This window comes from Hirundo rustica, chromosome 4, assembly GCF_015227805.2.
Source record: "Hirundo rustica isolate bHirRus1 chromosome 4, bHirRus1.pri.v3, whole genome shotgun sequence".
NCBI classification, from domain to species: Eukaryota; Metazoa; Chordata; class Aves; order Passeriformes; family Hirundinidae; genus Hirundo; species Hirundo rustica.
The window spans coordinates 66,160,019-66,184,840 of record NC_053453.1 but is presented as its reverse complement, the minus strand read 5'-3'; the positions used below and the strand labels follow the sequence as shown (position 1 = coordinate 66,184,840).

The 24,822-nt window shown below is 40.5% G+C and overlaps 1 protein-coding gene across 1 annotated transcript; it reads right to left on the bottom strand.

The window, feature by feature from the left end:
- Positions 1-1,123: 1,123 nt before the first annotated feature.
- Positions 1,124-24,594, bottom strand: PKP2 (plakophilin 2). The gene is made up of 11 exons (XM_040062757.2): positions 24,575-24,594; positions 23,032-23,170; positions 20,252-20,459; positions 15,327-15,504; positions 8,710-8,827; positions 7,007-7,168; positions 6,421-6,594; positions 5,686-5,839; positions 3,982-4,171; positions 2,963-3,050; positions 1,124-1,721 (listed from the first exon to the last, which is right to left on the bottom strand). The coding sequence occupies exons 1-11, from the start codon at positions 24,592-24,594 to the stop codon at positions 1,653-1,655; spliced, it is 1,500 nt and encodes a 499-aa protein (XP_039918691.1). The 3' UTR covers positions 1,124-1,652.
- Positions 24,595-24,822: the final 228 nt, after the last annotated feature.

Here is a 24,822-nt window from a genome sequence, read left to right as displayed (position 1 = left end):
AGTATTTTTAAAACCTCCTACTGGAGTGCATTTGATTTGAGTTATTCAAAGCAAATGTGGAGGACTAACAGCCCTCTGAAAATGATCAGTGATGGGAAAGCAGCGTTGTTTGCTTCCTTCCCTGGGGCACATTCTGTTCTGCGTGCACGTGTGGGACTTTCTGGGACTCCTTGTGCACCTACCAGCAGAATTTAGCTCCCAGAGATCCAGACATATGTTTGGACATGGTGCAGTGGTACAACCCGCTGGTTCTAAATTTCTGTTAGGAGCCAGACCTTTACCAGGAGTGCTGAAACAAAGAGGCCTGGTGACCTCCCCTGTGAGGTCCCTCCTCCAAGGATTTTGCATCTCCTTCTGGACAAGAACAGCTGTTCAGCAGTCAGGGTACAGGATGGGCTCTGTTGGAGCAGCAGGGCATGTAAACACACATGACAAAATATCCACTGCCATAAAGGTAGTTCACCTCCCCTGACTTCAGAAGAGTAATGCCAGATGATGTCTGCTGATAACTCAATATTTATATAAGAATTTCCTACTGGTTTAATGGACAATCTAACCCCACTTTTTTTTTTTTTTTTTTTTTTTTTTGAGAAAAATCTGACTTCCTCAATGTAGCATATGGGGGTTTTTTTAGAGCTTTTTTACCATCTTGAGCATCATATCATGAAAATCTGAGCCTTCAGGTCATCAGGAATTTTTTTCCCTCCTGTTACCTATTCCCACATGCGCAGGCATAGTCCTAAAGTTATCACATTGCATGTAATTGCTGCAGGGAGGATGATCATTTCAAGTAAGAGAATATGAAGCAGGATCAGCTGAATTCCTTAATCAGCCTCTTGTGTGCGTCTATTACTTCAAAAATAAAGGCAAGATTCTGCTCCCTTTATTATATATAGATTATCAATAGAATTGTTTTGAAATTGCAATTTTTTTAAAATAATCACTGAATCACCCACAAATAATTTCTCCACCAACTTGCAAAGAACGATGAGCTTAAGTTCAGCCCAAAGTGTTGTCTAAAACACAGTGCCTTAAACCTAGTGGTTCTAGTTAATGCTGGTGCTGATGAAATCTCAAAGGTAAGAGGCTTGAGAACCAGTGAGCCCATTAAAACAAGCAATAGAAAAATAGTAATTTTAACTTCATTGGTGCTCTTATAATGCAGAAACAGTGAAACAGCTTCTTGTGCATACTCATAGAGTCTGGAGATTCTTATTTAGCTGTGTGGAGAAACAAGAGTGAAAAAAATGACTAAATTCTGAGCAGTGCACTTGATGCTTATCCACTGTAGAAAACTTTTGGTATAAAACAGTCTGAAAAGAATTTGCTGCCAACCAGCATTTCAAACTCCTCTGTATGAAACAAAGGCAGTCATCTGGAGCTCTGACTAGTGGTAAACCTGGATGAAACTTCACCTCAGACATCCTGGAGAATCCATCTTTGATTATTCTTGCATTGATACATACAGTGACAACAAGGTGATTAGGATTAAAAACTCAAAAAAGCTACTCTTTGGCCACTCAGGTCTTTACAGAAAATCAGCCCCTTCTTTTCTGAGATATTTTGTGGTTCATGGTGGCAACACCAATCCCATGAGGATGGTTACATTAGCTGCTGTATGATCTCTGTCTTCCATGGTGTTATGCTCTCATTCAATCCTTTAGTGAGTTATAGGCTTTCGTGGTCCGGCTGTTGATGAAATCCGCCTTCTTAAAGTCAGCCTTTGGAATGGAAGAAACAGAACAATTCATTATCTTCAGGGCTGATTCTGCAAGGGAAGGGTGGGCCCAGCTGCCCAAAAGCTGAACTAAAGTTTAGACTAAAGTTTCAAAAATGCCTAGGCCTAGGTTCTGAAGTTTTCAATGCCATACCTGGCGTCTCTAGGGAACCCGATTATCAAAGGAAGAGCAAATAATCAGCATTTTTGAAAATCAGGTCTGACAAACGTGCCTTATAGGCCTTCCTAAACTACCAGTAAGTTCATGAAATTCATGCCATAAGGGATATTGGTATATGGTAAAGTCAGGAATGCAGTTGTAAAAAACCAGAGACAACAAAAGCAAGTTAAGAATTTATATGGCACAATAGCCTTATTCTTGAACACAGATTTCTGGTTTGTGGGGCAGTACCTGCTGAGTGTGATGCAACACCGTTAAAGTTTATGCTAAGAAACTTCTTGGAGGAAATTTCAACCAAAAAAGCCTACAAAGGGGAATGACGGAATAATAAATGCTAACAGTTTGCTTGAGAACTTGGAACAGTTTTAGGTTATAGGGAATTTGAAGTGACAAATTCTGAACGGCAAGCACACAAGGATTGAAAACAGTTTGAAATGCAGGGTGGAGATAGGTAGGTGGAAGTTAACTCAGCTGTGTGTTGAAAAAACAGGCACAGAGCTTCAAAAAACCCCACTGGTTTGTGGCAGACTCATGCTGGTCATTTTTTGTTTGATCTGACTATGGCAGTAAATGTTTGCCAACACGTTTCCCAGGCCCTAGGTTTTGCCTGACTACAGCTGACACCTGGGCTACCAGGCTGTGCAAACAACAAGGAGAACAAAACTGCTCTGGTTTTAAAGCAGGAAGTTGCCTCGCCCTGCCTTTGTTTTTGCTGGCACCTTAGTTCCTCTGTGCCAGGTTGGTTCAGCCAGTGTGGATGGACACCCACTCTGCATCACTTCTTGCCACCTGACACTTCTGGCAAGCAGCAGCAACACTGTTCATAAGCTTTGCCAGCAGATATAAAACCACGGAGGAAGAGAACATGAGCACAGATGAACAAAAATTAAGGTCATGCATTATTTACATGAGCTTATGTACAAGTAAATAAGAAAACCATATTCAGGGACCACTTGAGTCCTATCATAGGCTGATTCTTAAATGTACAGGAGTGCTAAGGGCCCCAGAGGACAAATGAAAGGGTTCTAGGTGTGAAGGAAAAGATTATTTTTCTTTGTGCTTACCTTTTTGTAAGCACTGTGGAGATCCGTGTGTGACCACAGGGAGTAGAGGAGGACTGAAGCAGCCCTGCTGGCTTTGCTGAACATATTGCTGCCATTTTGCAAAAAGAATGATTAAACATATTTAAATTGCCACATCATAATCACAGTGCATGTACAGACTTCAGGAAACATAACCTCATAGCACTTGCTTTATCTCTCTTTACTCCCAAGTGCTGGTTTGTCACCCTTTCGGTATTGTAGCGCATTTCAGGCTGTCCCTACTACTGAAACATGAAATGTGCCTCCCTGCTTCACTCTTCAAATTTAGGGAGAAGTCAAGTGCTCTGTAGCTTACATCTTAGAACAGCTATCATATTGTGCATTTTCAGCTGAGGAAAATGCCCTCAGCACAGCAAACATTTGAAAGAATCTTTCCAGCAGGTAAAATCTCTGGTTAGTCAGACAGGATTTAAACTATTCAGGGCCTCAAGAGGCCTCCTTTACTGAGATTGATTTCCTCTTTCATTTTGCAAAGACAGAGAAAGGCAAATTGAATAATTATTCCTATTTATAAAGCATTAATTATCTTTTGAATTGCATTGATTGCATACGCTTATATATCAAAACATTATTAAATTTTGAATCTGTTCTCTAAAATACCAATATACTTTTTTTAAGTACAGATCTATAAATTCTATAAAATGTGTCTCTGCACTTTTTCTCTGAAATTCATCAGGGCTGCGTTACAATGAACAGGAAAGACATTTTGGGTACAGATGAGATCTGATGATCACTACGTATGCATCAGAACACAGATAACGTTCTGCAGTTATCTTCTGAGGAGTTATTTAAAATGCTGGAACCTGGTGAATTTAGCTATGGATGGGAGAGTTCTGTATTTCCCAATTAGTGCAATTCTATTCACATCACTTGTTTGGGCTGTCCTGTACACCGAGATGAAGAAGTTTTTCCTCCCCAAGTGGCAGAGGATGGAGCTTCACCTTGCCTGGGGAAAGAGGGAGACTTGTGGAGCCTCTTACCTGTCATTCATGCTGATGGCAATGACCTTGGGCAGGCCCTGGGCACTGAGGAGCAGGCGGGCGTTGTGCGAGCTGCTCTGGGTCAGGTTGAACAGGGTGTAGCAGATGGACGCTGTGGTTTCACAGGCAACGTCGCACCCTGGCATACACTCGGGCAGGATTGACACCAAATCTGGCAGAACTTCTCTGGCTGCAAGTTGGAGGAGACACAAGCAATTCCATCACTACCAGGTGCAGATTTTCCTTACTCCTCCCATTCTCCCTCATCAAGGAGCTGTGTGCTCCCACCACACACACATGGCTTCCGACCTGCACTACATCCCCATGATTCAGGTTGAGCTGCATCCACACTGCACGGGACAGCCTGTAGCTTGCCTCATGCGCTGTCCATTAATACCTCATGTGCTGGACTGAACTCAGCAGGCATGTGCCAGCTGCAGGCTGCCACTTCCCTTTTAGAGATGTTTTATATTATGTTTATCTCCATTTGATATGGAGGTTCATTTTGCTTGATAAATTTGGATACATGGAGGTTCATTTTGCTTGATAAATTTAGACCCTTATAATCTAGAAAACAGTGTGACCTCTCAAACGTTTTCTTTTGGCCGAAGTTTTTCTTTTTGGCATTTGACCTGAATTCATACATGCTTTCAGTCAATCAAAAAGAACATCCTTTGACAGAGAAAAGACCTGCCTGAAATTCCCCCAGCCCTCTCCATTATGGGTAAAGCAAGGGAACAACTGTGAATGTGCAAGATGAAACACCTGCCCTCAAAGATTTGTGCTATTCTGTCTTTCCCACACTCTCAAAAATTACTTTTTCCTGATGAAATCCCAAGTTCTTATCAGTTTAATTTCTTCTCTTCCAGGGGGATTCACCACCTGTAATTGCTAACACCATATGGATTTTCCCTTTGAAACCAGCCCAACAACATGTTATAATATTTTCATTAACAGGGAATGTTCTCTAAAGATCAAACAAGGCCCAGGAGACAGTTCTGCAGAATTCTGGAGGTTAATCTGCCTCATGAGCCATCTGTATACCTGGGATTTCCCCTTTCCCCCTGGTGGGAACACAAAAAAGGACAAAAAATTATATGAATACATTTTATCCTGTTAGTAGGAAAAATCTTAAATACACAATAAATTGAAATGAGAATACTCAGAACAGAAATCGCTTTTATTTAGAAATTATATAATTTTAAAAGAATGAACTATTTTTTCTATAGCATCTTATAGCTTCCATTCTGAAAATAAAATTGCAGGAAAACTGTGTGGGCTGCAAACTTCTAAAGCTTTTTGTCTAATAAAAGAGAGTCTGATCTTTGCTAGAAGAATTAGAGATGTTCTGTGATTTCTTGCGAAGCATTATGCAGCTATGGCAGCACAGAACTTGGCACTCGCCTTCCTTTACCCTACCCTTTTAAACAGGAGAAAAACTACTTCTCCAAATCTATGTAGACTTTACTTCAATTATGTATTTTTGAAAGTAACACCAATGGAAGTATCTGAAGAGGAATACCCAATATAGTGAAAACTTTGTTCGGGCGAAACTCTTTCTTTTAAGCCCTGTCCAGTGGCTGCAAGTATCCAGTGAAAAATCTACTAAACTCACAGATCGGGGTGTTTTTTGCTCATTTCTTTTTTCCAAAGCAGGAAGCTTTAATGTGAAGAGAGCAGAGCAAGCTGTCAGTCTTTGCTCACCTATGTCATTTTGCAGGGAGGTGTTTCGAGAGAGGTTCCTGAGCAGCGAGACCGCCGTCTTCTTCACTGCCGGGTGGCTGACGTGCAGCATCGCTCGGATGCCTGGGAGGCCATTGGCCTTTTGAACAACAGTCCGGGCCACTGCGAACGGCATCTGTGCAAAGGCAGATCCGTGTCATTACCACGAGTGCAGAGCCTCAGAAAAAGCCACACACAGCCAGCTCTCTGCACCACTTGAAGCATATTTAAAACAGTTTTATGCCAGAGCTACACATGAGTTACAACGGGAAAGGAAGGTGATATAAAAGAAGTTTCAAGCCCTCTTTCTCCCAGGTGCTCTTTGGCTAGTTCCTCAGGCAGAGATCATTAGTTTCTTCAACGCAAAAGTGATCTGCTGTTGTGTCAGAGCCCTCCTCTCTCCACAGGACTATCTTCCACAAAATGACCTTTTTGGTGTTTTTAACATCTGCTCATCCCTCATTGTGTAATGAATTAGCAAACTCCACACATGGAGGTGTACAAAGAGGGAGAAGAAGCAGACCCCATTATCTGCCAAGCAAGGAAGAGCTGCACAGCTGGTTATGACTTTCCCTTCAATGTTCTTCGTTTTCCTTCACCGTGTCAGCGAGCCAGTGACTTGTCAGTGGTTATTTGAGCTCAGTCGAATTGCAGCCCTGAACTCTACACATTCACATCAAGAACTAAACAAAAAGAAAAGGAGAAAAACTGACTTACTGGTCCAGTGCCAGCTGTGAGGTTCTGAAGAGCTCCCAGGGATGCTTCCTGGGTGTAGTTTCTAGTACTCTTTGCTATTAAGGAGAGGTATATCCTAATCAGTGTAGAATGCCAGAGCGATTCGACACCTTTGGGATTGCTCTTTTCCTCAGGTAGTGGCATGTCCTGCTGCTTCTAAACATGGAAAACAGATCAAGCCTTTAGAAACACTGACCTCTATAGCTTAATGCGTCACGAGCTGAACTAGCCATTTTGTAACTCTCTATGACCAGGTTATTTGGAGACTGTGAAGTTCTGAGCTCAAATAATAATGTGAAAAATTTCAGTATTTAATGATAGTGGCCAGTCCATCCAGAGGAATATTGTTCAACTAACAAAACACTTGCTATGTCACTGTCATCAGCGGCAGCTGAAAGAGAATTGGTGTCGAGAAGGACTATCAATAAATTTGCATTTTTGGGGCAAGGAAGTGTCACCCCACCAGATATCACATCAGAAACAGACTGTTAATTAGACTACAGCCTTATTCTCCAGACGTTGCTACAAGTTGTTAATCAAATGAGATGTAAATAATAATGTACTTTACCTCTTTTACTTTTCTGCTTCGTGTTCCAAAGCAGCCCAGTGTTTTATCATTGTTAGAAATATTTCTTCTTTGCATATATATGCTCTGGGCATAGGTCTCAGGGAGCTCTATCTCTAGCTGGTAGGAAAGATTGTGAAGAATGCACACACAGTTCTCTGTGGCCTAAAATAACAAAAGAATAGAAATTGAATGCTTTGGCATGCATTGAAGGGACAGGTATAGACACGGGAGGAGATTTCATTTTTGGTTCTTCAGTAACTGACTGCAGAGTTTCTAATTCCTCCCAGAAGAGCCAGACTTCATGCCAGTGATCCACCAGACTGCCTTTACAGTGATAAATGCAACATGCCCCGGGATGTTCCTGAGCACAGAGGCCAGCTGGCACACAGGGCTGCATTCGGCGTGGGGTGCGTGCCTCTTGGAAACAGTCCTGGCACATTATAATTCCTGAACTGTGCCTGGGAATTGTTTGGGCGAGTGCTACTTGACACAGGCCACAATTGTGCCAAGAAATGTCCAAGACCTTAAGAGTAAAGATGATCATGTACACACCTCACCGTAGCATCGGCAGGAGGAAAGCTTTTTATCTTACCCAAGGAGGAAGCATTTTTCTGTGGTAGAATGCTTTTTAAGATAAGATATTCCATCCTGAAACTGGCTAAGGTCAGGTCTACAATTTCTGAGTAATGACCCTAGTGGCAAATAGCTTTATTACCAGCTCCTCCTATTTTGAAAGTCAAAAAGGAACGAGTGGCTGGTTTTGAGACAAAATGCAGCAGGGCACTGCTGGCACACATGTAACGTGCTGGATTCTCCCTGAAGCTAATGGCACTGGATACAGGGAGAAGGGGAAGCTCAAGTAACTAATCCTAGAACAGAGCTATAAAATGTGCAGTAGTTACCATTACACAGCACAAGTTATAGCAGGCCCACCAGAAGTGCCTCACAGGCTGCAGATAACGTGACAGCTGCTCTTCTCACCCAACTTCACCCAGCTGAATGACAAGCCTCTATTCCAAGAGTCTGTGTTCAGGGTTCACCTGCACTCAGTGGAGGGAGGAAGAGTGAGAGAAGCTGGCTTCTGGAGGTGTTCATGTCCTTGTATCTACTGGTTTAGGCTTAGGAGCAAGGAAAAAAAAAAGTGCAACTTTCTTTTTTTTCTCTCCCTAAAAAAACCTAGGAAAATTCATTCTATTCTAAATGATGTGATCTCCTTAATCACACTGCCACTCAAAGGGATTTAAGTTCTTAATTTCCTAAGGGGTATGTAGCATTAAATGTACAGAGAGTAACCAGATTAATTTTTTAAGCTTCTAGCTAGTTAGCGCCGTGAGACAACCAAAAAGGCAACATCTGACTGTTTTGTGCTTCTGCATTTCTGAAAGCTGTGATTTTATCTCACTTAGAAAAAAAAAAAAAAAAGAAAAAAAAAGACAGAAGTTTCTACCTTTTTCTCTAGTGATTCTGAAAATGTTTTCCCAGTGCTAAGTTATACAACTCTTTTAGATTGCAGGATAAAAATACTTCAAAAAGCTAAAAAGCTTCTAACTGGACTTTTACCTTTAGTGGCAGTTTTAGAAGCCCTGGAAATAAGTTTTGCAGTTGCATCACAGCTATTTCTGAACATTGGTTTCTAAACAACAACAGAAAAATGTTCACTTGGCAATTTCCCCTAGGAAAACACTTTTTATCTCAAAGAGTACCTTGTCGTTGGGCTCATGGTCTGCAATAGCTCCTTGGATATAATACACGAGAGAATCGATCAAGCCCTCACATTCCCTCATCTTCTTCCTTCCTTCTGGGCCAGCAGAGCTCATGTTTCTGTGCAGGAAAGAATTTGTTGGGGAGAAGAGATTTAGTCAAAGGTATTTTCTTGTGCTCCTCTGACAAACTTTTCCAGCTAAATCTCAAAGATACTGAAGTTCAGGTTGACTGCCTCTTTTCTTCAGAGGTGTAAGAAAATCTGAGACTCTTCTAGATAAAACTTTCACTCCCAGACAAAAATACTCCAGGGAAACAAACCACTCTCTTTGGAAAGATTAGGTAAGACCTGACTCAAATTTTCATCTCAAAGCTGAGTTAATCCTTTTCAAGCAGTTAAAAAAAAAACCAAAAAAACCCCAAAACCAACCAACCAACCAAACAAAAAAAAAAAAAAACCCCAAACAAACCAAAACCGAAACCAAAACCTTGAAAAAACCCCTTGGACTTTTTTTCACTATTCCATTTTCAGTTATAATTCTAATATTTAAGATGGTGAAAATATCAGACGAGAGATACCTGTAAAAATTTCCATGCACACAGATGTCCTTTAGAATTAATTTACTTACACTGAACTGGTTCTTGATCCAAGGTGACCCATCAGTAGGCACATGATCTGAGACTTTTAGCAGCATCTCTACATTCACATGCAAAGACCCACTCTTTGCCTGGCCTCCAAGTAACTTTTGCTGTGCTTTGTAGTAAGCCAAGTACGACTTACAAATTAATTACAAAACCAATTTAAAAGCTCTTGAAAAAGCAAACACAAACTTGCTGCTTGAAGCTGCTTGGCACTAAACAGGCTACTGATTTCCATGGAAGAAACAACACTTATGATTTTGGGGTATAATTATTTTTACAACTCAACAAAGTCTGAATTATGGAATACTGGAATTATAAATCTGGACCTTATTTTTTTTTTTGGCCCCTGCAGCTCTGCTGGACAAAAGGCTGCAGATTCAAGCTTTTTTGTTTGAAAAAATATTTAATATAACCCAATATTAGCATCCATGAAAACAAAGAGGGACATGTTCCTTTAGATAGTTTCAGGTTGCTTGTTTTGCATGCTTTGCCCACTAAAACTTACAATGTTTACAATTTTATTAATGACAAAGGCAGTAAGGTTTAAACTTTCCTGTGGCTTATGACTGTAAAAAGAATGTAGCATTTTATAAACTGTCATTTCACTTTTACTATTTTTTTTTCCTCTGGGAAGTACATATTCAGGTTAAATACTAAGCACTTTAATTACAAGTTTATTCTAGGTCATGATGTCAACGATGTCTCTATTTATGAGTTCATTTATTCTCTCATGGAATTATATATCACAGAATCAATATTCAGATCCCACAACATAAAAAATCCTACATAAAAAAAAGGCCTACTATAAAAAATCCCTTTGGAATTTAATTTTACCTACATATGCCACATTCAAGGCATGTCACCCTTTCCTGTGTTTCTGCTGACAGAAGTGCACACGTTACAGCTCCCCTGGTGCATAGCAAAAATGGTTTCTGGGGCGCACAGACTAAAAATACTGTTAAAGATAAGTGTGGAATTTCCCTCGCCAAAGACACTTCAGCTGATGCAGTGTTTTGTTTTGTCCCAGTACATATTCCAAAATCCCCTCAACTTTTTACAACTGATCCTGCTGGATGCTTGTGCAAGGAGAGGCCATGCCCTGGCCTTGCTGTCAGCATGCGGAGAGTAAAGAGCTTTTATAGCTCAGGAGGCAGACAAGAGCCAGAATTAGGGGCACTGTCCTGTTCTGCAAGCGAAATGAAATTCTGGGCTCTGTTTCATTAAGAGGTTGAGCTCATCCAGAGACAGATATCAGTGTGTGTCTGTGTGCATGCCTGTACACCCATGGTTACTCCTTTCTCCACCTTCCTCTGCTTCCTCAGCGTGACAATGTGCACTGGGAAGGGAAGAGCTCCTGCTCTCCCACTCATCCAAACACTGCTGTAACCACCTTACTCAAAAGGTGTCAGGGTCAGAGAAGAGAATTTCAGGCAAAACCTCAGCTGACAGCTTAAATTTGTTTGCTGATTGAAGCTTGAGAAATGACAGGAGATAAAAATATTATTAGATTGGTAAAATATATATATATATATTTCTGAGAAGTGTCACAGAAATATAAATGTAATTTTGGGGTTCCTGACAATGAAATGCCAGATTCAGAGCTTGGGAGCTGGACTTTATTGCAGTGGAGTTCCAGGAGGCCCTGAAATACTCAGTGCTTGCAATGTGAGGAGAACGCAGCTTTAGGGAGACTGCTGCTTGTGGGGATGCTCTCCTCTAAATGACTCAGAACTTACAATCTGGCAGCACCAACCTATGAAAAATCCCTATTTCTGGCATGCTTAGCTGTGGTAATCCTGGTGACGTGCTCAAACTGTGCCATTTGCCGATGTGGATGTGCCGTGTCTGTTTACACACCTCATTTATTTTGTCCTGCATTTGCTGCTTCTGTCCCCTTCTGCACACATGCATGGTGCAGCTATATCTGTAATCAAAATAGCTCTTTGCCCATGGTCCTATGGCATGTGGCAAGGATCAGCTAATTTCCTGCTGGGAAATATTATTTTGATCCAGAGTTGTGAGGTAAATATGAAGAAATTCTACACAGTAAAACCAAATGTGACTTTGAAAGAAACAGAATGATGATAATAAATGTTCAATTAGCTGATAAATGGCACCAAATGAAAGGGATACTCCCTCTAAGCCAACACTGAGTCATCCACTGACTGTTGGAAAAGGTTCTTGAACTGCTGTGAATGGTCCATGCAACTGATAAGAAGAATGATTTTGCTCCTGGGACTCATTCTGCTAAAACCGGTAATGTGAATTTAATTCAACTACCAGACAACGTTTTGGGAAGTTCTATTTGCTTCATGCCTTGCACAGTTCAAAAATTCATCAAGGAGGGAAAAGCATCTGGGATCTGCTTAGTAACTAGATGTACCAGGCTTCAAGCTGCTTGTTGGAAGTAACAAAATTCCTTTCAGGAATTGGGGGAGCAGATAAACTGAAGAGGAGGCAAGAGGAGATAAGAATGGATGGAAATAAACTTAAAGGAATGGCAATGCTATGCAAGAGGCCTTGGTTCAAAGACTTATTATCATCAGTCATTTGTTTTACATTCTCTCTTAGAAGCTGGCCATTATGAGTCCAAGCTTTTCAACACACGGGGAGAGCTTTGGCTTCACTTCTCTCCAGAGTAAATGGAAGCAGATGTTTGTGCAGCCTCCTGGGCTGAAGTGCAATGATACAATTTCCTCCAAATCCAGCTTTCCACGGTCCTTGTGGGTCACCGTGTAATTCACAAGAAACTCAGACAGGAGCTGGGACAGACAAACTGTGAAAAATAATAATGAAAAAGGAAGGATGGCTTTTATTTTACTGGGTGAGAAGGGAGAGGTTATCTGGGTGAAGAGAGAAAGGTTTCCAGGGTAGGCTGACTATCCTGGAAATAGTTGTCTAGAAAGTTTTGGAAAAGCAGAACACATAGGAGCACAAGATGCTTCAGTTCCAGGGCAGTTAAAAAGAAAGGCCCTGTAGAGAAATACAGCAGCTTCAGCACTTAAATTAAATGTTCCACAGGGGAAAATGTGATAACTGTATAAATCTGGGAAAGTTCAGCATTGCAGAAGTTCTAGGAAAAGGTATTTCAAGATAAAAATGGAACCAGTTCATTATCAGCTTTCAATGTGTGATACAAACAGCCTTCCACTAAGCCTTCGTTTCAGAGGACAAGTCATGCCAGCGGTTCGCCTATGTGTATAAATAATATTCCATGCACTCTACACACTGCTGGGATCTTATCCTTTCTTGTCCATGCACCTCAGAGGAGTATGGGGAAATATCTTGGAGATTTTTATCCTTCATACTGCAACTGGGAGTAGAACTTTTATGTGTAGGATTTTCAGGCCAAGAAAAATGACTTTGCCTTTAAAATCCTACAGGACTTGTCTACAAATGTCTGTAACGCTCCTCTAGACAGTTTAAGACACCAATTTTACTCATTCAGCTTATTGTCAGGCAACCAGTGAAGTCTGTAGATTTGGCTTACTCTGTGGGTCCAGGGAGAGTGCTTTTTATCATATTTCATAACTAAACAATGCTATTACTTATTTTAACTGCCAATGCAGAATTCCATGGTATACACAGCTTCTTTTTATTACATAAAGTTTGTGACCTGTGGTTTCTGTAAAGCTTTGCTTCTCAGAGGGTTTTAAGACAAAATACAGACCTAGAGAATGGGATTAACAAATGATTCTAACATCAGACATCCTTATCAATGACTGCATACACTGACACAGGCACCAAGATGCAGGACCTCACAATACTTCTGGCAATAACTGGGAACTGGTCTGGTCATGCACTCATTTCAGTGCTTGGAAGTACCTGCAATATTATCTGCAAGATATGGATTCACTTCTCCTGCTGCTTTTTTCTCGAAGAGGATGAAGGAAGATTTATTTATAATTTGGTAATGGTGTGGTGCAGTGCATATGCCCCCACCAGATGCTAGTGTTGGGTTTGGGCTGTGGTTGTCTCTTTCTGTCAATAGTTGTATGGAAATTTTTGAAAAGAGGTTCTGGCATTCTCCTGTAACTAAGTACAGTACTATGCATAATGTATTGCACTTCAAAGTACTATTTTTACCCTGTAATAGAAGCTGCAGGCTATAGACTTTATCAACATGCCCAACAAACATGTTAGCATTACAAAAGGAAAGACTAATTACAGATTTATATTCTGGCAAATAAGTAGCCTCTTTAAACATATTCATAAGTAACATCATTCCCTCAGTGCACGCTTTTATTACTCCATGGTGCGCTCTTTTATTGATGCAGAGCTTTTTATTATTGATACATAAGGAAGGAATACTTCTAGTGAAAGGAAGGAATACTTCTAGTGACCTAATCTGGGAGGTGAGTCAGTTTCCAGAGAAGAGATGCAAACTGCTTAATCTTAAAAATCCCAGCTATTTAGCCTGTACAAATAGGTAAACCTCATTAAAAACTATTCTGTGCTAGAAAGGGTGTGGCAATCCTGCAGATCATCTTTACCTGGGAATTTTCAAGCCCTTCTTTTTCTATTTCTAATTTACAGTGTTGAAGCTCATAAAAATGAGAAGGACTAGAATATGGACATCATATTTTTAAAATAGATAATGCATCCTTAAGCACCTACATAAGGGCAGCTTTAGAGACTTTTAATTAAGGTTGGAGAACTCACAGCAACTCTGGAGCAGTCCCCAGCACTGACCTTGTGTCCAGAGTAAGGTTAAGCCAGGAATCTACTTTCATTTAAAAGAGCTCAGGTACTGTTATACCTAATTTGCCCCATAACAAGTTGTCAGTCTGTTGAAACAAGCTCAGGAACAGCAACACCAAGCTAGACCTGAGAATGATCTGTGCCCCCATCAGCTGCCTCATAAGGAAGAGACAGTTCCAGAGTCCAAACATCAAGAGAGGAGCAGCCAGACTGGTTTCTGCACAAATGCAGCTTGGGGTAATCAACATGAAAAAAGGCAACCTCCTTCATTTCCTAGACAATGACGCTAAGCATTAGCTAGAAAAGTTTTATTATGGATGGTTAATGTTTCTTTGTATTTTTTTTGAGTCATCAGAGTAAATAAAAGTTAATTATTACATAGAGATGAAGTTATTTAGTAGTAAGTGACCTGACAGGAGTTCCTGCAGAAAAAGGTGTATTATCGTTGAGTATTTTGTATAGCTTACAATTTGTCTGTCTTCTGAAACCACACGAGTCAGAAACAGAGCTTTTTGCACCGGAAAAATCAATGCCATATACATACAACTACTCTGCTATAGGACATGTCAGCGTAGCAGATGTGTGTGAGGCAAAATGGGCAGCTTTCCAGCCTCCAAATTCCAAACTTAATTCCTTGTACACTACTGGAAGGAGTTTAAACCTCAGGTCACGCCTTTGCAGTTGTACGTTACTCCTCAGTCAGTTCAAACGATGTCTTTTTTAAATGTGCAAACTTACTTAATGTGCAATGACTCTGAACTCACAGAGGGCCCCCAATTTTATAGACAATTAAAGGTCTTTTTATTGAAGATGTGATTTTTATACTTCAGCCATTCAGGGGTGTGTTCTCTGAGGCCTTTGGTGTTTGTCTATAGTAACTGCTACGGTGTCCACAAGTCTATTAGCAGATTGCAGTACTAAATACACAACTCTAAATCTATTCCTTCACCCCATGGCTGCAACTTGCTTGAACTTATGCAAAAAGCTGGGCAGGGCTTTCTCTGGTATATAAAATGTCTTTTCCTTAATTTAAGCTGAATCTCTTTCTGATCAATTTAGGCACAGATTATGATATGTTCAAGCAAGCATCTTTGGTAGCAGATGGAAACAGAACACTTTTATGTGCTTGTAGGAACCTTGTCCCCTTTCTAAGTCATCTGTTGGCATGAGAAGTGAATGTGGCTTAATATGAACTCTGTGTATTTATCCAAAAATAATTGTGCAGACCTGTTTTGTCTTCACTATTGCTTTGGGTAGTCATAGACAAAGTGCTCACCTCAGGCATCCTGTGGCATTGTAGAAGATATCAGGGTCAGGTAGAACACTCGATTTTGGGTAATCTCTGTCTGGCCAGCCTGAGTAGGGGATGAGGACAGCTTCAGTCAGTGTCTGCAGGGCTTCTCTAACCAACAGGTTCTTCAGCTGGTCATTGGAGGAGAGATTCCACAACAAACCTGTAATACCCACAATAAAATCAGAGAGACAAAAAAACTCCTTTGCACTTTGAAAGACTTAATCTCATGCCTCTTGATGTTAATGAGTGAAGAGCCTGCCTGGCACTGATAATCTGAAGAGAAGCAGAAGGGGTTGTTAAGTGTTCACCAGGGACATGAAAACAGGGCAAAAAGGGGGGCACAGTTATCCATGTGAATAAAGTAAAATCTCTCCATAGTCAATCGAATGCCCAGCCAAGAAGTGCAGTGTTCCATGGCTCTGCATTGTCCATCTGCCACAATCACCTTCTCCGTTACCAAAGCAGCACAAGCTAAGGGAAAACAAACTCACAGAAGGGAGAATGGGAGGTGCAGAGAGTTTACAGGAAATCTGCTGGAAGACAGGAGATGCCCATTACCAAGTTTCTCTAACGTTTGATAGCAAAATTTCTCATAAGAGGGAAAGCTGTTAACACTGGTTTGCTGCTACTGTCCAGACATTAGTTGCTAAACAAATCATTAAGTAATGCTACAAACATTGTCTATTCACAGTCTCCAAAACACATTTCAAATATGGTCTTGTAGAACTTATCAGGTTCCATAATGTTCTATTCCAAGAGACAACAATTCTTTTTAAATTGCTCTTTCCTTGGAAAATGACACGTATCTCTGCTTTTCACTACAAAGACATTCATTGTTCCTCCAGCTTGATGCTCTAAGCTTCACAGACCTCCTCCTCCACACACTGGCAGGGTATTAGTGAATATTCCTTTCATCAGATCACAACAACAACAACAACAAAATGTTTCTTTTGTATCTCCTTACGCTTTGAATTTAATTTCAGGTATTGTGAACAACAGTAAAATCGAAACAAAATACAGCCAGAAGCAGCCCATTCCCTCTTCTGGGTTCAGCTCTTCAGCCTCTGAATCAGAGGATAAAAGGAAGAATGTACTTTTCTGAAGGACAGGTAAGGCTTACGGGAAATCAGACAAACAGTCCAAAGGGCATTGGTAAGCGAAGCTGGTTAAGACAGAATGGCACAAATGCAAGGAACGGCATAAAGACAGAATATACTTTTAAAAGAACAAATACATTTGGAATTACAGACAGATACTTAGAAATGTCAGAAGAGAATTTGAGATATTGCTCTCACTGTAAATTTTCCAACAAAAACCCTACCTTTACCCACAGGCACTGTCTCTCTGGGCTCAGAAGGATTCTCTCAGTGGTGTTCTGGGTGTGGATGAATTTGTGCACATTAGAAACTGTCTTTAGGAGTGGATTGTTTCCTCGCACCTATGCTATATTCTTAAGAGCATAGTCTTCCCTTAGATGGTTATTTGGAAAAATGGGTGGGGTCTGCTTTTAAATTTACGTTCATTTTTATGACAGTTCTGCTTGTGCTGTAATCTTCCCCGCAGGAAAAAAATTCTTTGATTTCTTATATTTATGCTGCATGATAACAAGATCAGGAGGTTAGCTACTCCCTGGAGGCTCTGGCTTACCTTCAAAAGCTAAAATGTTTTGGTTCTTTCATGCCACAGCCATTTTACTTTCTGTTCCTCAGTATGCTCTCCAAATACTATAAAACTCCAATCCTGTCTTGTGCTGTCTCCAAATGACATCCTCTCCTACAATTTAGGAGAGACTTCACTCCTTTTCCTAAGAGATTTCTAAGTAGCTTGTATGCCAAAGAAAGGACAAAGCCACTGTTTACTTTATCTATACTAATGCTTTTGTAAAGCTTGCAAATTCAGTCAAATTGAGTAATCTTGGGCAGGTCTGATTCCCCCTGTGAGGAGATCATATGAGCACAGAAATTGCAGAGGAGCTGGGCAGCTTTTTTCTGCACAGGGGCATTAGGCAGACTGGTCCACAGCAGCTTTCAGACCCCTGTCATCAGCACAAAGCCGCTTTGGTGGGGGCAGTGGTTTGACGCTTTTTGTGTGTTCACAGGCTGTGAGGCAGTCACAGCACGTGCTGTAATCAGCATTTATCTCCACACACTCTGGTTGTTCTCAGTCTTTTCACAGCACAATACAAGGCACAGTGTATGACTGGGCTCAGTCTGTGCTCCTAAGCCTGGGTCTTGAAGAAAATACAGGCCATCAAAGTATTCTTTGAGAACACAAGATAAAATACAGTTTAATGTTAGGCAAGTGCTTGTCCGTATTAACACTGATGGTTCTAATAAACCAGTGACCTTTCAAGATAAGCTTCTTTAAAGGCTGAGATTTACTTATCTCATGTGCACAAGTACGATATTTCTGACAGGTAATGAAGTACAGTATCAGAAAACTTCTGTCTCAGAGTTTTAACTTCCTTTTCTCCTAAAACTTCCTTATCTTCATATACTTCTGTCAAGTGGAGTTCTTTGGTACCCACACAGCAGCAGAAACAAAAACGTCCCTCTGCTGAGCTTAGACATCTTTATTAATTAATGTTGTATGCTTTCAATCCTTGGCCAGGAGTCTTTCATTACCGTTCAATGAGATATTATCAGGTACCAAGATGATTTTACTAATCTCTTATGGGGAAAGACATTTAGCTGAATATGATGCCATACATTTGGAAGTCCCTAATTTACAGTCAAAGTAGGCAAGTAACACGTATGATGTGGAAAGAAAAATGGGACTTCTGGTGTTGGTATGAGACCAAATCTTTCACACTGAACTTTTCCTGGAAGTGCACACATCAGAAGGATTGCATGCATGGATATGATATTTCACTAGTCCTGTATGAAGTCAAAAGCAATGCAGGGGGTGAATTTCACTCATCCAGACTGCCCTTTGCTCTTGCAGGCTCCTTGCAGCTTGCCAGGGAGCTAGAAGAATTCTTCAAGTGTAGAAATTACTCCCTCCACTGTTGCTGATTCCGGGACGGTGTGGAAGAATGTAGATGAGAGATCTCTGAAGCTGGGTTTTAGAAGATGAGGTTTATTGTAAGGGACATGAGGCCTTGCTCGGAGCCGCCAAACGCAGATCGTGGCAAGGCCCAGGAATGTGGGGGAAGGAAGAGATAAGGAGAGGAAATTCCAAGAGCAGATAGCAAAGAGGCAAGAGGCAAGAGGAGAGGGCAAAGAGAGAGGAGCAAAAAGAGACAAGAGAGCAGCCCCCTGATAAGGGGTCTGAAGGTGGGCTGGAACAGGGCTTGTGCCAATGGGGTTACAGATACTTGATACTTCAGGGGAGGGTTACATGGGTGGGATGACCCATACATTGGGGGTTGTTTTCCCAGACATCCAGTAGCTAGGACTTCTCAAACATCAAAACTTAGTTTCAATTCTATCTCACTTACAGGTTTCACATTCTCAGAATCTAAGCAATCATATTTATAGGGCTTTTTGGCTTCATCCTTCCCAACATTCAAGTAATGGCAAAAAGTATGTCCTAGTGGCATTTTCACTAAGGTACCCAGTGTATTTCCTCCTGGCTGCACATTTGGTCTTGGACAAAGCAAGAAATATTTCTCTCTTGGTGTATTTTTAAAGCTATCCTTTGCAACTGATAGGCATGAAAGAAAGCACATCATAATATTTTGCTTTACACAAGCTACTTCGTCCTTCTTGGCATAATTTTTTTTTGGTGTCTTGTTTGTTTTGTGAGTGAATATTCACGTTCAGTGACAGCAGTAATTGCTGACAGAAGATGTCCCTGTAGCCATTTCCACACTGGTGAAGGGGAAGACAGTAACATTCACAATATACTTGTGAGTTATCAGGCACATTCAACATTTTTGTCAGAAATTATGAAACTGCTAGCAAGGAAAGAGCATTGGCTTTCTGGCCACTCTATCACCATTTTCACTGCTTCCCTCAATGCTCTTCAACAGCACTGGGAGTTAAGGCACTGTGCAGTAAATTACTATGTGACCCAATTCTGCAACTGATGAGTGCGAAAGACTTGAAAACATTTTAATGTTGCAGAGCTGCAGAACTGAGCTGAAAAAGAGCCAACAATAGAAAGCTTTGTTCTCCAGCTTAGGGAGCAGAGTATTTCAAATACTTTAAAGAATGCAGAATTACAGAAGTTCTCAACATGTCTTTGCTTCAGGATAAGGCTGCTTGACAATTTCAGTATCTTTTTATGCACTATTCTCTTAATAGATTTTGTTTCTGGTGTCTTTAAAGATCACTTGAAAGAAATCCCCATTCATTTATTCATGTTTTCCATTTATAAAATATAAGCCTGCTCTTCCTTTGCATGCTAATTAGAAAGAATGTGGGTCACGAGCAGTGGAATTCCACTGCTGGACAGAGGGGACTACAGGGATGAAGTAGGAATCTGGGGCAGTGGAGTTTGTGGGGAATAGAACAACCACTTTCTGTCCATTGCACGTGACAGTTCTGGGTGACAGTCTTCAACAAGGAACTTCCAGTAGGCGCTGTCAGCACAGAGTCAAAATTGAAAGCTGAGCTGCTGTGTAAGTAGCAGGCATTAATTATGATCCCAGGCACCCCTAGGGAGCCTGACTTTCTTTTCTGGAATATCAAGGACTTAAGGCTTCCTGCAAGTAGACTCACATAATTTCTGAGGAAGCTTTAAGAGGGAAAGTTGCAGTTCCTAATCTCATGTTATTGACTGAATGACTGGTCTTGAGTAAGGACTTTGGAATCTTGCCCTACGGGAATTGCTTAGTGTAGGTGACAACAATGTTTTTGTATTTAGCCACTAAACACAGGCTTAAGTAAACAATCATGTACCTGTCCCTGAAGGCTCTTGCACTACTTAAAACACTTCATGCTTGACTGCAGAAAAAACACTACCTGTGATTTGCTTCTTAGTCTCTATATCCCTGGTGTTCCGGAGCAGGCGGAGCAAGAGTGGGATCCCTTTCTGCTCTGACACTTCCAGTTTGTTGTCATTGTCCTCAAACACCAAGTTTCTCAGAGCACCACACGCTGCCCGCTGAATGTCCTCATTCTGTACCTCAAGGAGCTGTAAAAGTCTGGGGATACCACCAAGTGAGAAAACCTGTGAGAAAAACAAAACAATCAGATGCTGTATGTGACAAACAACACTCTCCCTTTGCCCCAGCAAATGTTTAAATAGTTACAGGGAACCCTCTCATTTGCTCCTATTTGAGAGACTTGAAGCACAGATAATTAATCATTTGGACACGACTATTAACTTCTGGGCTTTTGTATGACTAATACTTCAAATCCACAACTAGGGGAGGCAACATGCTTTTATAATTAATATCAGAGAATAATACTAAATTTCTTCCAGCTTTGCCACAGATTTGTACTCTCTGACAAGACATTTAATCACTCTGCTGTTTAGCTTCCATGTTGGTGAAGTGAATATTTGAGATTTAATTCTGGAACATTTATAAACAGGTTTTTTCTTTCCTCAGCAACCAGCCCTATGAAGACAGTGTTCTTCCCAATGCATGTATTGAAAGTGTATCAAAAACCAATCCATTATACTTAATACTTCTTAGCTGTGCCACACAGAGGAAAAATAGTAAAAGTAAGCATCAAAATGTAGAGCATTAACCATTGTTAGCCAGTTGTCTACCAAACTACCCACATTTTGCAAAGACTAGCTTTCAGTGATTAAATCTTCAGAAAATGAGGTTTTGGCCCCAAACGATTGAAGGATTTTTCAAGATGTTATTTTACAATAGCTGAATGGAAACAAATAGTTTGTTGTGATGAATGAGGAATCCGATACAAACTGTGATATGACACAAGCGAGCCTGAGCTGACTCAGAAGTGAATTTACTATGGAAAGTATCTTATGTTAATGTATGAGTGCCAATGGTCTCCTCCAGCATCTCAAAATGCCACATGGTTTTGTGGACAAGCTCACCCTTGTGCAGAATCAACAGCACATGAAAGACTCAGAAATCTGATACAAGTGTCTTAAACAGTCCAGAGTTTAACGACAAAAAGAATTCAATACAACTGGCAGGTGTTGGCAACACGAAGAAATGGAATGTAAGAAAGCCTTTTGTCCTTCATGGAGTAAACTACACAGCCTGACAACCTCTCCTCTGATCCACCTGTACAAAAGGCACGGTTTCTTTATCCTGCTCTGCTGACCTGATTCCCGCTGCAATCAGGCAGCAATCACCTACATGCCAGCAGAAGGGAATAGAGGAATGTGTGTCGTGAGGGCAGTGGTGCACAGAGCATGCTGAAGGCACATCGACCTGTTTTAGTGCAGTAGATCAGCCCCTTTGACACCAATACTCTAGTTGTTTGGTTTGGTTTTTTTTTTTTTTAATATTTATGCAGACTTTCTGTCTGTAATTTTAAGGCATTTATAGCTCTTGTAAAAGCAGTGCTATTTCAACCTAATTTGCCGAGAATTTACAACAGCTATTGATTGGTCCTTCTAAATTTTCATTAGTATACAAAATTCACCAAAATACTGAGAAGTTCACAGAAACAAAAAACCACTGGACCCACAAACTCCCAAATATCAGGGGACAATAGACAAAGAATGCAGGCTGAAAGGCTAAAAAGGGGACACAAGATGATGCCAACATGAACAAGTCTGACATGCACCAAACAGAAAACCTCATTATAGGATATGTGGGATAGACAGGAAAATAGAAGGTGGCTTCAGGCTGACTGCTCCAATCTGAACACTACTCAGCCACTTGTTTGTCTGGGAAGCTGCCTGAGAGAGGTCTGTAAAATAACCCACTTTCAGAGATTCAGTCCTGAAGCTCTGTCCTCAGTTTGAAGCTACGCTTACCAGCTGTACTGTTATTTTCTCCCAAAACTCTGGCATACCCTAAAGCAAGTCAAAAGGGCTGAGAGATGTTTGGCTGTCACTGAACTGAACTGCATGCACATGGTTATGGAGGTAAGGCTGGGTTTACTGAGCATTTTAGCAAATCAAAGCAGGTGTAATAATGCTTTTTTAATGGCTAAAATAAATGATTGCCCTACACTTTAATGTACAGAACTGTTCAGCAGGAGAAACATATTTGTGTCCAGTAGTGACATTTAAAGAAAAGGAAGAAGAGAATATTTTTAATATACCCTTTCAAAAATTTTGTAAGACTTAAAAAGTTTTTTGTAAGAGACTTGAAAATTTGGTTCATCTAAACAATGTACTAATGCATGTGCACAGTTCCAGGGAGCCCTTAACATTTTTGCTGATCCATGCAAAAATGATCACAGTGAAGTTCTAACAAACCCTGAAGCTTGGGCAAGTTTGTACTGTACTCAGAATGTTTTTTTTTTTTTGGGATATTTCTGCATGCAAGTCAAAAATGAGAGACAGGAGCAGCTATACTGATGAAAAGTTCAGCTCCATGATTTATGGAGGCTGAAAGAATTAAGTTTGTTCAGCCTGAAAAGGAGCAAACTGAGTGGGTACTCACTGAGTTGGTTGAAAAGAACCTGCAGCAAAACACATAAATGCATTTTAGGGGAAATATCTAACATCAGTATCCTCTAAGGGTACTCAGACTGCCTTCTTCCATTTCATGTTGACACACAGTGACATAAAGTATAGAATCTTATTTTCTCTACCTGACTGTAACTGGCAAAAAAAAAAAAAAAAAACAACCCCACAAAAAACTTACTTTTCTCCTGGCATCTGCTTTTTGGAAGCACTCATGCTGTATGAAAGTCACTGCAGCAAGGATTCGGGGGGTGGACTGCGTATTTTCACTCTTCAGTATGTTCACTGCACGCTCCAGTGTCATCTCCATTTCTGGGCTCCTTAAAAGTATAGACAGAGAAATCTAGTGAAGAAAGGCTGCAGAAAAATGATCAGTCTTGTAAAACTAGGATTTTTGTGTTTTTCATGTAATTCTAGCTTTTCTTAGAATTTTTTTTTTCCTTTCCAGTAGCAGAAAATATCATAATGGTTTTAAGAGATACTGATATTCAGGGGGAAGTGAAAGTCATAAACAGAAGCATGGCTCTGGAGAAAGCAAGTCATGCTTTAAGTTATAACAACAAAATGGAAATGCCAGCGGATTTTTCTATCAGTGTTTCCATCCAGTGGATGAATGAAGAATGTGAAAGGAAAGAGGAAGAAGTGGACAAGGATCAAAAGAAGGCCATACCCATGTCAGAGTGACTATTACTGGCCATGAAGATACCTTGATGTTTTCCTTGATAGTGTGATGACTGTTTTTTTATATTTGTCCTTATGCCTTTCATCAGTGTTTAGTTCCCTGACTACATCTATGCAGGATTCAGAACCTCCTTTTTTCAAAAAAGGAAGTTGTTCTTGTTTGAAATAGATGGGCAAATCCCCTTTTCAGGTGGGAAAAAATAAGAATAGCACTCCTTAAACTGAGTATGTAGAAGTCCTGGGGTAGAGAGCCTATGCAGAGGGTATCAAAAATATGTGCCACCACTTCCCTTCCAACTTCCAGCATGTTTGCTTAAATGATGATTGTGTTAGACAACCATATAAAAAATGGAAAGAGAGGTCACCAAACACAATTTTGCCCCAGTAAATGGATCATAAAACAATTAATGGCACAATCAGGTGCATTAGCTCTGGGACAGGTGGTTATGCTCCCCAGATTTTTATTTACTTTTGGTTTCAAATATGCTGCATAGGAGAGAAAAGTTGACAAGAATGTGAGCATTCTATTTATTTTTTAATCCAGATTAATTTGTAGTAGAAGATGTGCCACTGGCCAGAAAGGGATGAGAGGGCAGTCTGTGACCCACAGTGAAAAAAGCAGTGACTGGCAATAACTCCCTACTGCAGAGCTAACAGAATCAGAATGATTTATCTGATAATCATCTCAGTAAATGAATCTGTAGTTAGAAATTTTAACCCAATTGCCTTTTACATTTAAATAAATACCTGAGAAATATGTTAACTAAAGTTGAAACTTTAGATTTCTTTCTTTAAACTAAACAGAAGTATTAAATAATAATTAACAATGCTCAGGAAAGTGGAATATGAAAAATTAGCCCAATCAAGTTTCTTCTTTTTACTCTGTAGTGGAACTGAAAAAACAGACTTTTCAAACTTGGGTTTTAGTTACATTTCTTAAATCAGCAAAGGTTTTGAGACCATGTTATAAACATGCTCATGTGACTGTGTCTTCCTGTTGGACACAGCAATAATTTTGGGTCATTTTGACCAAATTCAGTCACCTTCTGTGAGCAGCAGACATCTCTGATGTACTAAAATGTGAGCAGCAGACATCTCTGGTGTACTAAATCGTGGCATTTCACTGACTAGCAGCTGAAGAGGACTATAACCATGGGTTTCCCAAGGTCAAGGTCGATGTATGAGCTGATCCCTCAGGGCACACCAGAAAATTTTTGTGGAAACTCAACCTCAGGATGCCAAGGGTGTCCCCGAGGAGTAGAAGTCCATCAGGAGCCACTGCTGGGCTGAG